Source organism: Asterias rubens, chromosome 13, assembly GCF_902459465.1.
Source record: "Asterias rubens chromosome 13, eAstRub1.3, whole genome shotgun sequence".
NCBI lineage: Eukaryota > Metazoa > Echinodermata > Asteroidea > Forcipulatida > Asteriidae > Asterias > Asterias rubens.
In genome coordinates this window covers 6,328,425-6,344,871 of record NC_047074.1, presented here as the reverse complement: position 1 = coordinate 6,344,871, position 16,447 = coordinate 6,328,425, and the positions used below count along the sequence as shown (strand labels likewise).

Sequence of the window (16,447 nt, the reverse complement as noted above, 5' to 3'; positions counted from 1 at the left end):
ATAGGCTTACATAAAGGTTCAGGATTTCACAAAGAGCTGAGATGGATTTCAATTCAAATCAATTCTAGTTGCCAAATCAAGTGTGATGTCACAATACAAGTTACCATGGCAATACTGACAATTTGTCTTGCGATGAATCTTATTGCTTTGTGAAATCGACCCCTGGTCAATAAAAGTCTTTTTTTTCCGTTTTTTTCCCCCAAACATGTTGTAAATGTGCTTGTCTCGATTCATTTAAGTTTACAAGATGCGCAAGAAAGCAAGGTCATGAGATACATAATGGGCAATATTTTTGATAGCGTGATGAGGGCACTCTCAATCACTTCCGGGGGTATATTCATTGATGCCCAAAACAGTTATTCAAGATTGGAACACATTACCACCACAGACATCTAATCCATCACGGACAATAAGACTTTTAAAGGAGCTGTTATAATCCACCTCTAAAGCAAATTGAAACTACGGCACGTCCCTGAATCATTTAGATTTATAAATCTCAAACTAACTTTTATTGTACCTTCACAAGCCTTGAAATTTGTACGCATAGTATGACAAACTATCAATAGATGTGCAACAGGTCAGCACCAATTGCACATCATGAATGTTCACCACAGTAACTCATCAATCCAAGGGTCAAGGTGAAATGCATGGAAAAGTAATTGTATTAAACAAACTAGCATTAATTATAAAAAGCATTTAGTGTAAACTGAAATTATAATGTCATTATTGCAACACAACAGTTACATCGCGTACTGTACATCACCTACATGTACATGTATCTGGTTATCTGTATGCGATAACACAAATAAACAATGCTTTGAAGTTGAGTTTGTGGAATCTGTCCACCAACTACATGTCATGCATCAGCTTCCACAATGCTGCAATTAAACTCTTTGGCAAATGCCTTTAAAAACACCGGCAATACTTCATGTACAGGGACATCGCGTTGGAGTTCACGAGCAAGAGATGTGATACCTTTATCCTTGAGTCCACAAGGAACAATGTTGTCAAACCATGAAAGGTCTGTGTTACAGTTTAAACCTAGTCCATGGGTGGTGATATATCTGCTGCACTGTATTCCTGTACGGGAAGAGAATAAAACAAGTAAAATAAGTGTGTCTAATATTTTAATGACATTGTAGTTTACATAGTTTGCTTTTCTTTGAGAATCAATAATCAACACATCAACACCGTAAGCACAGCAAAGGCATGCTAAAATGCTTTACGATGATGGCGTGTGTACTGCGTTTAAGATATTTTGTGAATGGAGAATAGAAATTCCACGTTTGTGCATGCGTGGTTGTTTCAAGAGCAATCGCTATCATGCCGTTTGTCGTTTCACACTAATGATCTCAGGCGATTCTTAACAGGGATGCGATTTTTGGAGGTCTTGATCAAGGCTGTTTATAACGCGGGTCCATGGCGATTTCATCGAACGGATTCATTTAACACGATGCACACTTGTAATTTTATTACAATGATGTGATTTCGTTCCCAACCACCATCGTTTAATAATAATAATAGCAATAATAATAATAACAAATTCTTATATTAGCGCATTTCACAATAACCATTCCAATGCGCTTTACATTAGTGCCCTGGTCATAGGGCCAATAACATCCCTGTAATGTTTCTCAGCTCCCTGGGGAGTATATAGCCCTGAGCTGCCTGTAAGGCGCTTGTGGCTTTTCATACACAATATAAACCTCTACCCTCGCAGGTACCCATTTATACCCCTAGGTGAAGAGAAGCAATTATAGTAAAGTATCTTGCTCAAGGACACAAGTGTCACGACTGGGATTCGAACCCACACTCCGGTGAATCAGCATCACAACTTGAATTTGATGCTCTTAACCACTCGACCATGACACTCAACAAAAGAAATCTTGTGGAACGGGCTTGAGACGATTGCTCACAAACTTTCTTGCCTCCCTGGGGAGCAATATAACCTCAAGATGGTCAAGCTAATTAATATAGCATATATACATGTACAATCATGTTAGACGAGCCATCTTCCAGTATACATGTACATGGTACATGTTTGTACTCATGCTTGGTGAACAAACAATTGTTCAGTACCCCAAAATACTGTGATGAAACATGGAGGAAGGAATAGCATCCATGATTAAAATAAATTAAACCCTTTTATCTTGGGGGCTTACCAATAGCAGCAAGTTTATTGTCCTTCACCCAGACACCTGTGTCACATGAAGTACCAGCTTTAACACCTAACTCTTGGCATGTGTGAATAACTGTTCTTTCAAGCTGAGAAATGTACCAACGAACACTTTTCTTGAAATGATGTAAGTTCAGAATTGGGTATGCAACTAGCTGTCCAGGTCCATGAAATGTAATTAAACCACCACGGTTAGTTCGATGAAAATGTGCTCCCAAGTTCTTTAATCTTTGTTCCTCGGAGACTAGGAAATCTCTACTCCTCACACCAATTGTGTACACAGGTTCATGTTCACAGATGAGAATACTGTCTCTTGGTTTGGATGGACCCAAAACAGGGACTTTTAGGTGGTCCAAATAACGCCTTGCAAGAATTTGTTGAGTGTTCCAGGCATGGTGGTAAGCAATACGCCCTAAATGAATGACAAAGACTTGGTGATGCAATGACACATGTCCAGCCATGACAACGTATGTAGACCCTGTGGTTGGAAGAGAAGAGAGAGAATTATTATTCTACATATATGTACTGGAAATCAAATCCAAATCCAACATTTAAGAGATAATGCAAACCATGCCCAATATGACATGGAAAACACCTGCAAAAACATACCTTTACCAGACAAGTTTGAAGGTGTGTCTGTGACGTACAAACACCATTTTACAATTGTTGCACGCTGTGACGAGATCCATGGTGTATTAATGGTGTATAAATGGCACACGAAGCAAAAATTGTGTGCCTATAAACATACTTTTTTAGCACATTCGTTACTTGAGCATGTAACAGATTTAGTATGGATCTGCCACAGGCCTGTATAATTAAAAAGTTTTACATCCCATTCTCGCCCCTAAAATCCCGAGTGAAAAATTTGTAACACTTTATAACAAATCAATTTTTAACTCCCACTATTTAGCCGGCGCCTGAAATGAGTGGGTATCTTCACAGAGTATAACTTCCAGATACACGTTTATTCATCAGAGTAACTCATGACTAGCTTACAAGGGTTGTGGGAATAGTGTGTTGATATATTACATCCCCCTTACGAAAAAAAATTGTTTTGAAAACACCAGAAATGTTAGCACAATAAATGTTGGTTTGAATTTAAAAAAAAATAATAATCTTTGTAAAACCAGAGATCTTTGTAAAACCAGAACTTGACATACATGTGCATGGAGTAATAACAACAAATGTTTTTGTAACAATCAAAAAACATTCAACAGTTTTTTACAGAAAATGGCCAAAAGGGATAAGTTTTATAACAAGAATCAGCAATAAAAAATAAGAAAATCACTAGTCTCACTGGACTATAATGTACCGAATTGGTAGATTAGTAATGTTCAACAAATGTTCATCTCACTGGGTGGTTTCTTTAATGAATGTATTGTTTATAAATCAAGTCTGTCCGGTGGTTTGACCTGTCTTCCAGATCGTGTGAAACCGTTAGTCGTGTGAGCGATAGGTGGAGGAGTGATCTGGGGTTGGACACCTTCAAAAGTGGCGCGTTTCCTTACTGGTTCAATATCGCGAAGGTGACGGCGGTTACGACGTAGCTCGCGACCGTTTGGTGTGACGACCAAATAAGAACACGGTTCCTCACAGCGTTGTTTGACTTTCGCTGGTGTCCACAGACCGGTACGAGTATTCTGTACACTGACAAGTTGGCCTGGTTGGAGTTGCTGTAGGTCATGTGCAGACCGATCGGGATAAGTTTTCTGTTTATCTTGTCTCTCAGTGAGGCGGTTGTAGATCTGATCCTTGTGTGGCAATGTATTCTTAATGACGATGGGAAGATTGCTTTTCACTTTGCGGTTACAAAGTAGTTCTGCTGGGCTGGGGAGTTTGCTATCAATCGGAGTAGTACGAAGACATAAGAGTGACATGTTGATGTTTTGTCCATTAGCTTTAGCTTTAGTCATAGTGCGCTTGATGGTTTGTATGGCTCTCTCAACAAAACCGTTCGACTTGGGGAAGTGAGGAGAAGAAGTCACATGTGTAAAACCCCAATCGGTAGCGAATGATTTGTATGCCTCCGAACTGAAATGTGGGCCATTGTCACTAATGACTTTCTCGGGAATGCCTTGCTCGGAAAACACTTGCTGTGTAGCATCAATTACTGCGCGACTGGAGCAGCTTGTGGGCATCTTGCGAACATAAGGGAATTTCGAATAATAGTCCGCAATGACGAGATAGTCCTGTCCATCGAAGTGGAAAAGATCAGTCCCGAGAAACTGCCATGGGCGTGTCGGGAGCTCGTGCTGAAGCAGTGGTTCCTTGGGTTGGGAGCGTTGGTGTTCTTGGCATGTTGGGCAATTGATTGATGGTTAGCCAATAAACACAGTCTTTTGCTCGGAGTGTCGTTTTCGTTATGCCTTGGTGTCCCTCGTGTAGTTTTGCAAGGACGTATTTGTGCATTGACATTGGCACAACAACGCGAGGTCCCTTCATGATTACACCATTATCGACGGTGAGTTCATCGCGAAATGACCAATATGGTCGCAGAGAAGTGGGGAGCTCTTTCATTCTGTCTGGCCATCCACGCGATATAATTTCAATGAGCTGCAGTAGTGTTGCATCCTGCCGAGTTTCGCGTTTAAGCTCCGTGATGCGCTCCATAGAAAATTGAACATGGTGTATTTGCACGTCCAATGGAATGTGTATATTGTCCTGTGTTGGTGAGCGTGACAAACTATCAGCGATGGGAACTTCTTTCCCTGGACGGTAGTGCAGGGTCAAATCATAGGGTTGGAGTCGCATGAGCATTCTCTGTAGGCATGGTGGTGCAGAAGTCAACGGCTTCTGATGGATCATTTGTAATGGCTTATGATCACTCTCAACTGTGAAATGTTTACCGTAAACGTAGGTATGATACCTTTCGCAGCCGAAAACAACTGCGAGCATTTCACGTTCAATGTTGGCGTATCTAGTCTCAGCATCGCTAAGTGCCTTTGAAGCATACGCCACCGGGGCGCCATTTTGCATGAGCGTAGCACCCAATCCGCGTAGGGATGCATCCACTTGTATTACAGTGGGTTTGTTGGGGTCAAAATACCGCAAGGTTGCAGATTCACAAATCTGGTCACGAACTTTCTCAAAACACTGTTGGTGACTGTATGGGTGACCAAACATAGTCAATGTCCTTCTGTAGAAGCGCACGCAAATCTGCTGTGTGGTTTGACAAGTTCGGAATGAACGGACTCAAATATGTGACCATACCAAGAAACTCTCTGAGCTTTGTCGGATCTGTCGGGTGTGGCATGGCTTTGATCGCTTTGACCTTTGAAGGATCCGGGTGGACACCATTGACAACGTATATCATGCCAAAGAAGAGGACGTGTGGATCCTTGATGATGCATTTGCTGCTGTTGAACTTTAACCATGTTAACCCAGGCAGCGACTGTCATTAGACGATGAAGATTGCGATCATGAGACTGTTCCGAGTCTCCAAAAACGATAATGTCATCTGCGATTCCGATAACACCATCACATTGCTCGAGTATTTGAACCATACGGTGTTGAAAAACATCTTGACTGACATTCAACCCAAATGGCATACATTTGTAACAAAAGCGTCCGAAGGGGCTGTTGAATGTGGTTAATAGCGAACTAGCTTCGTCAAGGTGAACTGACCAGTAGCCATGTTTCGCGTCGAGCTTACTAGTAAATCTTTGCACCAGCAAGCTTGTGAGTGATTTCTTCAACAGTTGGTGTCTTATGATGGCATCGCCTGATTGATTTGTTTAGATCAGTTGGATCCAAGCATATGCGTAGCTGTCCATTAGCTTTACGTGACACTGCAATGCTACTTACCCAATCAGTGGGCTCGGTCACCTTGCGACTAACACCCTGCGCCTCCATTTGAGTAAGTTCCGCTTTCAACTCATCTCGGATGTGAATGGGGCACTTACGAGGAGCGTGTATGACGGGCTGCACATCATATCGAAGAACAATGTAATATGCACCACTAAAGTTACCGATAGCATCAAATTGTTCGGGGTATTTGGTTTTGAGATCTTGAACCGAAGCGATTGGCTGACAGCGTTGTGTCTCAACTGGCGAGGTATCAGACTCAACAGAGCAATTGCGAGCGACAATGTTCAAACGAAGTACTGTGCGTAGGCCAATGATTGCGGGACCATCTGTCTCGCATATGTGGAATAGAGCAGTGTGCCACTCCGACTTGCCATACTTGCATGGGAGTTGTAACATGCCATATTGCTTGATCTGAGTTCCATTATAGGCCTTGAGAATTGACGAGGAGGGAACCAATTGTCCCTTGCGTGGAAATCCGTTGGAATCGAGTGTCGTAGGGTACATTCGGCGATACATGCGAATGGGAATGGTATTCGTTTTGAGCACCAGTATCCATCTTAGCGCGTAAGTTGATGATACAACGTTCTGTGTTCTGTTTGAGTTGTACGTATGTGTACGCTTCATCTCTATCCGTGGAACTAGGAGAGATGTCTGAGATAACAGTATCAAGGGTTAGTTGGTCGTACTGACTATCTGTGTCTCCACTCGGGAAAGCTGTATCATCCAGCATGTGCATGTCACGCCTGGATGTGTTCTGTTGTGACCGGGATCCGTATTGTGAGCGAGAACTACCAGAATTTGTACCACGCTGGCAGCCTCTGCTGACTTTTGTTCTGCCGTGGATCCTGTGATTTACACACTTTACTCCAGTGATTTTGTTTGCCACAGCAATTACATTACATGTGGTACCAAATGCAGGGCACAACTCTCGTGATTTGAAGGAATGGGCACGTCCGCAATTCCGACATGTACGTTGACGTTGCATGACATCAACTGATGGGTTGGCTTGGTTCACGTTGGTAAGTTGTTCCATGTGTGACAAGGATGCCTCATGGGTGCGAGCAATGTCTAAACACTGATCAATGCTTAACTTGTCATCTTCAGCCAACAGTTTCTTTTGCAAATCTGCATGCTTGGTATCGGCGATAAATTGTTCAATGATTCTGTCAGCGAATTCTTTATCATCGCGAAAGTGACATGTTTGAGCGTGTAGCTTCAATCGTGACATGAAATCATCAACTGTCTCTTGATCATTCTGACGAAACTTGCGTGGAGTTAGCTGTGCAACAAAGCGATCCCAGACTACATTTGCATTTTTAGCATCAGCATCAGGTAGGCTCCAGGAATTGTATTTGCGAAGTCCTATTGAACCCATGAACAGAAGGATATGGTCCACCTGTTGTTCTGCTTTGACATTCTTCACAGAAAAGTATAGTTCACATTGCTGACGAAAAATCTGTATAGCACTTGGCAAATCCGGGTCATCCCAAGACATACGGGGTGTGATTGAGTCAGTCATGTTGTACAGAGTTTAGCACTGAATAAATTTAAAATGGCGACGAAGTAAACACTGCAGTATTGTAAACCGCAGATGTACATGCACTAACGTTTATCGGCAATACAGTACAGAACGAAGCAACTACGTGTTTATTTGTCACTCACCAATACCTTGTCATGTCCACGAATTGTTGGTATTAATCTGGCATTAATGACGGGGTTTTTTACCGCGCTGCCACCATGAAATGAGTGGATATCTTCACAGAGTATAACTTCCAGATACACGTTTATTCATCAGAGTAACTCATGACTAGCTAGCTTACAAGGGTTGTGGGAATAGCGCCCTCTAGTGTTGATATATTACAGCGCCGCTACGTTAAAATCATGCAGCAAGGATCGGATAGAACTGCTTTTAAAAACACACTATACATGTACAATGCCATGCGTGAGGAGGGAGGGAGACGTCTAGCTGTGTATGGCGATCGCGATGTTGTGAAGTCCGTGCACTGCCGCCAGCGCCAAACCATTATGATCGGTTCTTAGTACGAATGTCAGACAACTCGTCCATTCGGACAACTCGACGGTTCAGACAACTCGACGGTTCAGACAACTCAACGGATGGCCAAGACAAGTCAACGGTGAGCGGCCGACCTCCATTACTGTCATGTTTACACAATTTTTTCTGTATAGCCTAAATCCTGCAATTCTATAATTTATCATTATTATTTATCAATTATATCACAAGAAAGTGTGGTGTCTAGTAAAGCCATACGTGGAAGAAACATCTGTAATGATTATTGTCCTGTGAGACTTTGTGTATGACTCTACTTAGCCAGCTGCAGTTCTCTACAACTTATTCAAGACAGGTTAACAAAAAATTAAACATTTAAACATTATTATACAGCTCTATAGTATTATTAGAAAACTTACTTTTGTTTCAATTTACTTATTGGCCTAAGATTGCACTACAGAGCATCTAGAATGCAAAATTTTCCCGGGCCCTTACGCGGGCCAGGACCCCAGGCCGCAAAAGGCTTCGCGTTCCGCTTTATAGCAGGCTCCATCTTTAATAGATGTAACCACACTCACCAACCCCACCCCCAACCCACCAACCCCCCACCCCTTCCCCTAAAACTTCTTGTCTTTGATGATGCTGATGATGGTAGGGATGAAACGCCGGCTGAGCATTATAATGCAGAAACAGTATGGATATTTCAAATCTATAATTGTTTTTAGGTACAATAACCATGATAGCAAAAACAGGTGCATATATTGTAATAATAGGCAAGAGACTCTGACTGAGAGTACGAGTACGATGTTTATTGTATCAAGACTAAATCCAAGATGGCAACTTACACCAAGTGTTTACATGTGACACCTAACCAATACTAGTCACAAGAGGGCGGTATGACAATATACAATAGATGTGTATATGCTCATTCTACATCTCCCCTTAAGTCTGATTATGTAACTTTCCAAATGAGTTATAGCATTTCTCCCCATTTTTTTTGGGGGGGGGGGGGGGGGGGGATATTTTCATCTCTCCACAAGGCAACAACAAACTTTTCAAAGCTACTTGTTTTTTTGTTTTTTTGTTTTTTTTTAGAAAGTTTATGTTTTCAACTTTTGTTTTGTTTTCAAAGAATCTAAACAACAGGTTATTTTGCACAGCAAAACGACAACAGATTAAATGTAACCAATAACAAAGGCAATGTTTAAATGAACAACAACAAAGTCAATGTTTCCGTGTCCACAGTTCTTAAGTTCACAGTTCCAAACGGACAGGGGGTTTCACGATACGCCCTGAGCGAGTTTTTGTTTCCACAACTGGTGGATTGGTTTGCGTTTTGTCCGGAGTTGCTGGAGTTTGGGTGTTATCATGAGTTTTTGTGGGAGTGTTTGGAGTTTCCAGGTGATGTTCCATAGGGACTGGAGTCTCAGGTGTTGCGCTGGGTGTGTGAACTAGTGCACCGCGGTTGCGTCGTACTGTACCCTGGTCACTTTTAACAATGTATGACCAGGGTGAGTGAGTTTTTTCCACTATCTGACCTGTGCGTTTTCGGTCACGAATCCACACAGGGTCACCTGGTCGGAGAGTGGGTAGTTCTCGCGCACTGTGTCTGCGGTTGAAAGAGTTCTCTTGGGCCAATCGATAGGCGTCTTCCTTTCTGCGTACCTTAGAGTGATTTGGCACACTTGGCGCGAGTGTCTTTGGTAGGACAGGAAGTTGTGTTCTCAATCGTCTTCCCATCAGTAGCTCACTAGGGGATAGGCCATTTTGTAGTGGGGTTGACCTAAAAGTGAGGAGAGCAAGATATGGGTCAGAGTTCTTCTTCAGAAGAGCTTTTGCAGTGCGGACGGCTCTCTCTGCCTCACCATTAGCCTGTGGATACCTTGGCGAGCTGGTCACATGTGTAAATCCATAGGTTGCTGCGAACTGTTGAAAAGTCTCAGCACTGAATTGGGGACATGACGACGTCTGGAATCCTGTGTACTGCAAATATCTGTTTCAGTACATTAATCACGATCTGTGATTTTTGTTCATTGAGCTGTTTGATTTCCATCCACCTGGAGTAATAGTCGATCACTATAAGATAAACTTTCCCTTGGTGCTGAAAAAGATCTATACCTAATCTTTCCCACGGGCGCGATGGAAATGAGGCTGACATAAGCGGTTCCTTGATCTCGGGACGTTCCTTTGCACATGTGGTGCAATTTGTGACCAGTTGCTCAATACTTTTTGACAGTCCAGGCCACCATACTGATGTTTGTGATTGTGCTCGACACTTTGTGATGCCGAGGTGTCCCTGATGTATGCAGTCGAGGATTTCGAGTCGCATTCTTCTGGGGATCACAATGCGTTCGTCGTACAGGAGCAAATCATCGACGATGGCGAGATGGTTTCTGCTCTGCCAATATTGTCGAAGCAACGGTGAGTGGGGCATGTATGTAGGCCAGCCTTGTGAACAATACTGTCTGATTTGCGAGCATTCTTCATCTGCTCGCTGGACTTGGCCAATGTCACGGAGGTGTTGCGAAGTTGCAGGCAATGCATGTAACACAGACGATGCGAAATTGTCGATCTCTGCAATGAGTTCGATGTCGGAATATCCTGGCATACTGACTGGAGCTCGTGAAAGTGCGTCTGCTGTGAGTTGATGCTTGCCAGGCACATACATGACTATCGGGTTGAACGGCATTAATCTGAGACGAAACCGTAAAATGCGCGGAGGCATTTTGGAGAGTTCGATTGTACTTAGTAGAGGGACCAGAGGCTTATGATCGGTCTCTACTGTGAAGTGTAATCCCAGAACATATTCGTTGAATTTCTCACATGCCCAAGTTGTTGCCAACGCTTCCTTTTCAATGACAGCATATCGTTTTTCCGTGTCACTCAGAGATCGCGATGCGTAGCAAATAGGGCGGCGATTGCCATCATCCTGTATTTGTAACAGAACTGCACCGATAGGCCTACCTGCTTGAGATGCAACGGCTGCGATGATCGTTGGGCGGTTTGGGTCATAGTGAGCGAGTATTTCAGACGAAACTAGCATGTCTTTGATTCGCTGGAACGACTTTTGTTGCATATCGCCCCAATACCAGCAATTGTCTTTCTGTAGTAGTTGTCTCAGTGGTTCGTTGAACTCAGCTAGGGATGGAATGAATTTACCCAACTGGTTTACCATACCCATAAAGCGTTGTAGCTCTGTAATGTTAGTGGGTACCGGGAACTGAGCGATTGCTGTTGTCTTGCGTGTGTCCACACTAAGTCCAGATGCATTGACAATGTGGCCAAGGAACTTGATTGTTCCTTTTGAAAACTCGCATTTGTCATTAAGTGTCAGTCCCGCGTCCTGTAGACGTTGTAGGGTTGCTCTCACCCGACTATCGTGTTCTGTCTGATTGGTACTGTGGATGAGGACATCATCCATATGACAGATGACTCCATCAAGTCCCTCTAGGATTAATGACATTGTGCGTTGAAAAATTTCTGGCGCTGAGCTTATACCGAATGGCAGTCTGTTGAAACAGTATCGACCGAATGGTGTAATGAATGTCGTCAACAGTTTTGAGTCGTCATCCAGTGGAAGTTGCCAGAAACCGCTATTAGCGTCGAGCTTGGTGAAAATCTTGCTTTTGCCGAGTTTAGCAAGACTTTCGTCGACCGAAGACATAGGATGTAGCTCGCGTTCCACTCCTTTGTTCAGCTGTGTGAGGTCAACGCATATCCGTATGTTACCGTTAGACTTGGGACGATTCCAGAGCACCACGCAGTGGGCACTGTCACTGGAGAAATTACTCCCTGCGTGATCATTTTGTCAATTTCGGATTTCACCTTTGGAAGTAGTGGATGTGGAATTTTCCGTGGTGAGCACAGTCGAACAGGCTTTGCATCTTGGCGTAGCGTTATATGGTACTCATTCATTAATCTTCCCAAACCTGTGAAAAGCTTTGGAAGTTCTGCACGGAAATCGGCTGATGTAGACCCGGTTTGTACCTCATTGATTCGCTGTATGAGGCCAAGTTCAACGCATGCTGTTTTACTTAGCAATGAGCATTTCTGGTCCTTGATGATGAATACGCGTTCTCTGATTTGTTTGCGACGATACTGAAGTGTGGCGTTGAGCATGCCTAGCACTGGAAGCGGAGTGTTACCTGGCCCGCGAAGGGATTGGCTTGTCGAGATAAGTGTTAGTCCAGATAACCATGGCTCATTGTCGCTAACAACGGAAACTGTCGCTCCTGCATGTCCTGTGTCCAACTTGAAGCGTGTGTTGTGTCCATTGACAGATATGTCGGCATTCCAGTAATCCTTATTACTGGAGATTTCACCAAGGAATGGCAAGTCATCATCATATTCGTGATCCTGCACTTCATGGTCATATTCGTGATCCTGCACTTCATGTACTCTTGTCGATGTTTACTTTGGACTGCGGCAAACAGCTTTGTAGTGTCCCTGTTTATTACAATTAGCACAAATCGTATCTTTGGCTGGGCAATTTGAGCGCTTGTGTCGTTCTTTCCCACACCATTGACATGCAGTGTCCTGGCTGGGATGTGGCTTAGACTGTACACTTTTTGATTTTCCAGTTGTACTCGTTCCCTTTTTCTCGCGATAGGATGCAGTGGACCGGAGGTGATCAACTTGTGTCCGTTGTGTTTCGCCTCTCACAATATCTCGGTTCTGTTTACGAGACTCAGCTTGCCGGCAAAGCTGTACAGCTCTGTCAAGAGTGAGGTCAGATTTTTATTGGAGATTATCAGAAAGTTTATCATCGGTGACACCAACGACAATCCTGTCTCTGATTAAGCTATCTTTGAGTTCAGCATACTCACAGTGGTCTGCTAGCCTGTATAGGTCTTGAATAAATACATCCATCGGTTCCCCTAGCTGTTGCTTGCGTTTATTGAAGCGAGCCCTCTCCACAATAATGTTTCGGCGACCTTCATAGTGTTTGTTCAATGCTTGTACCACTTCATCATAATCTGCGGTGTCTTCCGAGATCCTTAAAGTTATTAATATATCATCGGCACAAAAGAGTGCCAACCTGTTCGTGGTCCGGTTTCTTTGTAAGACCCGAAGCAATACGATACCGCTCGAAACGTCTGATCCATTTTGGCCATATTGGCATTCGCATACCGCTTTGTTGAGGTCCGTTTCCGCCGTCGAATTCAGTCAGAAGTGGGAGTTGAGTTGTGACCTGTGGCTGGTCAGCTTGTTGTGGAGTTGTTAGCATGTTTTAGGTTGAGATCACCGCTACCACCATGTAATAATAGGCAAGAGACTCTGACTGAGAGTACGAGTACGATGTTTATTGTATCAAGACTAAATACACGATGGCAACTTACACCAAGTGTTTACATGTGACACCTAACCAATACTAGTCACAAGAGGGCGGTATGACAATATACAATAGATGTGTATACATATATCATACCTTGAAATTGGCATTAAATTCCAACATCTGAGAGGGGGTCATTTATCACCTCTCAGACTCCCTAGATTGCACCAGAAAGCATCTACGGCCTAAAAAAAAAAATTCCCGGGGCTTAAAGCAGGCGCCGGACACCACGCTGTAAATGTTATGGCCCCCCCCCCCCCCACCCTTGCACTGTTGCAAGACGGATTGACGCCCCCGGTTTGTCGGAACATAGTTGTCGATGCTGTTAAAAAAAAGAACAACTTTTGTAGAATATAGTGCCTTTGTATTTGTGTGTAATAAAATGCATTGTGGGGTTATTTTTTTGTTTAATTGCCAATAATATCCTACCTTCAAAAGATACATTTAAGTGCCAAATAATAGCTCAGAATGCACGACAGAGCATCTAGGACCCAAAAACTTGCGGGTCTCTTAAGCAGGCCCCGGACCTCACATGCACCACGCCGTATTGGCATTCGCATACCGCAATCGCCGATTCTCTGGGAAAATCCAGCACCCCTTGGCAAAAATTTGCTCTCGCGGACCTGAGCCATAGGGACTGTTTAAATCGGGCACAGAGAGTTAAAAGATTTGCCACGATTTTAGGGACACCTTAAAAACAGGACCTCCTACGACATGTCCGCCGGACGGTTTTTGCATAGCCCCGGGACACAATTGCATATGCAAAAGTGTCAGGAGCGGACAGTGTCAACTATTATTGCATGGCGGACAAAATTGCATCTGACACCGTGACCGGCCGGCATAGACACGAAAGGGGGATAGATCATGGAGCCAACTTGAGTGTTAAAGTTGGGGCGTCCCAACTATAGTTGGGACAGTAATGCAGGGTACCAGCGCGTTGCAGGGTACCAGGGTTGTTTTCTGCTGCATGCTGTGTGTGGTGTGCACGCACGGCATGGATGCAGAGACTGCCTCGTGGTGTGAGCTAGTCTTGAAATCAAGTCGGTAATTGTTTAGCAGTGTAGTTTAAGGGACGGTACTTTTGTGGCTGGAGCATGGCGGTGCGTAGTAGAAGGGTTTGAGTGGGTAAATTAATTATTCTCAAGAAACTCTTTATACATAGTTTTATGTTGAAAATTACAGTGTTACAATACAGTTTGAACCAACTTGTACAAATAGAGATGAACTCCCAGGTCGAAATTCCAGTTGAACCTAGTTAAACTGGGTTTAACTGGAACTAGTTGAAACCAGTTGATAAACTAGTTAAACACAGTTAAAACAAGTTGGTTTAATATGGAAAATGGACAGAGACCAACTGGTTTATAATTTCAACCTAGTTGAACACAGTTAAACCTAGACCTAACCAGTTGGTTAATATGGAAAATGGACGAGTTTGATCACTATCCAGTTGAACCAGTTGACCCCAGTTAACTAGGTTCAACTGGAATTTTGACCTGGGGCTTGTGGGCATCAAACAAATAAACATGCCTAGAGGGGCTAAGACAACTTGAACAAGCGAAGCCAAGTTACTTCTACAGTTGGGTAGTGACTGGCCTAACTGTACCAACCAATGACTGTCCCAACTATAGTTGAGACCATCTCTACCAAATAAAATGTTATAAAATAAATTTGGTCTATCCCCACTACAGTTGGGACAGTCATTACTACAGTTGGGACTGGGGGTCCCAACTAGAGTAACGACTGTCCCAACTGTACCGATGACTGTCCCAACTATAGTTGAGACAGTCTCTACCAGATAAAATATTATAAAATAAATTTGGTCTATCCCTACTACAGTTGGGACAGTCATTACTACAGTTGGGACTGGGGGTCCCAACTAGAGTAACAATGTCCCATCTTCTATTTATGAGGAGAACATGCCTCCCACTCAGCTAAAATATTATCAACCCGGGCCTATCCCACAGACTACGCTGAGTAGTTGGGACAGTCAACCCATTGGTACAGTTTGAAACGGCAATCAATTCTGTGTGGCTGATGCAGAGAAATAACCGCAGTCTGAGACTTGAAATCAAGTCTACACAGTTTGGACCCGACCTGTTGAGCCCTATGTGAAATCCCAACTACAGTTGGGACGCCCCAACTTTAACACTCAAGTTGGGACCAGCCCCACTATAGTTGGGACGATTATCAAGTTTGGACGGAACAATGATAGACTACTCCTGAGTCCTGAGTCCTACTACTAGTCCTAGAACTATACTATAAACATGATAAAGGTTGTGGTTCTAGGGGGTGGGGGTGGTAACACTCACTTTAACGTCCGAGACAATTAATTATCGATGTCCAGATTACCGCACTTGCATCCCGCGGTGTCTTCTATCTATTCCTCGTTAAGTTGGTTTATTGTTTGACGTTCCACGTTCGACGTTCGACGTTCGAATGTCAAACAAGAACCAGTTACTTGTTTGACATTCAAAATTCAGTTGTGCATAAATTCGAATGAATTGATCATTAATGTTTCAATCCAGTTGTGATCCAGAAAATACTGCTTAGCTAATTAGTTTTCTTCGCTAGGCAAAAAATGGGCGGGCCATCTGTCACAAAATGTAAACTTTATTGACTTATCTGGTTATCCTACAGTTTCTGTTAAGCAATATTTGTCTATGCAAGTTTTTGTGCTTATGCTTTATGAATGGGCCCAGACACTGACAGCTGGCCTGGCTGCATGTGGGTACTACTTCTACTGCATTTGTTTATAGGCTCCAAGGACCACACCCAATAAGAAGACGTATTCTTGCCGCTCAGGACAGTGATGGAGGACACACCAAGTATTGGGGACTATCTTCAGAATCATCAGCAGTAGAGTTTATAAAGATGAAAGCAGAGAGTATACCAGCAGTGCTGTGAAAACCAAGGAGCTACTGCAATAAACTTCATGTAACGTAAAAAAGGAGAACCTATTGTGTCTTCTGTCTTGATTTTGTGTGTGATGCTGAGTGAATAGGGGCTTTGTAACTTTTGAAATTCGACCTTAATTAAAGTCACCTGGAAGTGGTATTTTGTCAAAATAAAGCTTTTGCCACTAAATATGTGTTTTGATGAGTGGAATTATGAATAAACAGTTAAC

The 16,447-nt window shown here is 43.2% G+C and overlaps 1 protein-coding gene across 1 annotated transcript; it reads right to left on the bottom strand.

The window, feature by feature from the left end:
- Nucleotides 1–477: 477 nt before the first annotated feature.
- Nucleotides 478–15,705, bottom strand: LOC117298951 (putative lipoyltransferase 2, mitochondrial). The gene is made up of 3 exons (XM_033782338.1): nucleotides 15,633–15,705; nucleotides 2,163–2,654; nucleotides 478–1,080 (listed from the first exon to the last, which is right to left on the bottom strand). The coding sequence occupies exons 2-3, from the start codon at nucleotides 2,635–2,637 to the stop codon at nucleotides 857–859; spliced, it is 699 nt and encodes a 232-aa protein (XP_033638229.1). The 5' UTR covers nucleotides 2,638–2,654; nucleotides 15,633–15,705; the 3' UTR covers nucleotides 478–856.
- Nucleotides 15,706–16,447: the final 742 nt, after the last annotated feature.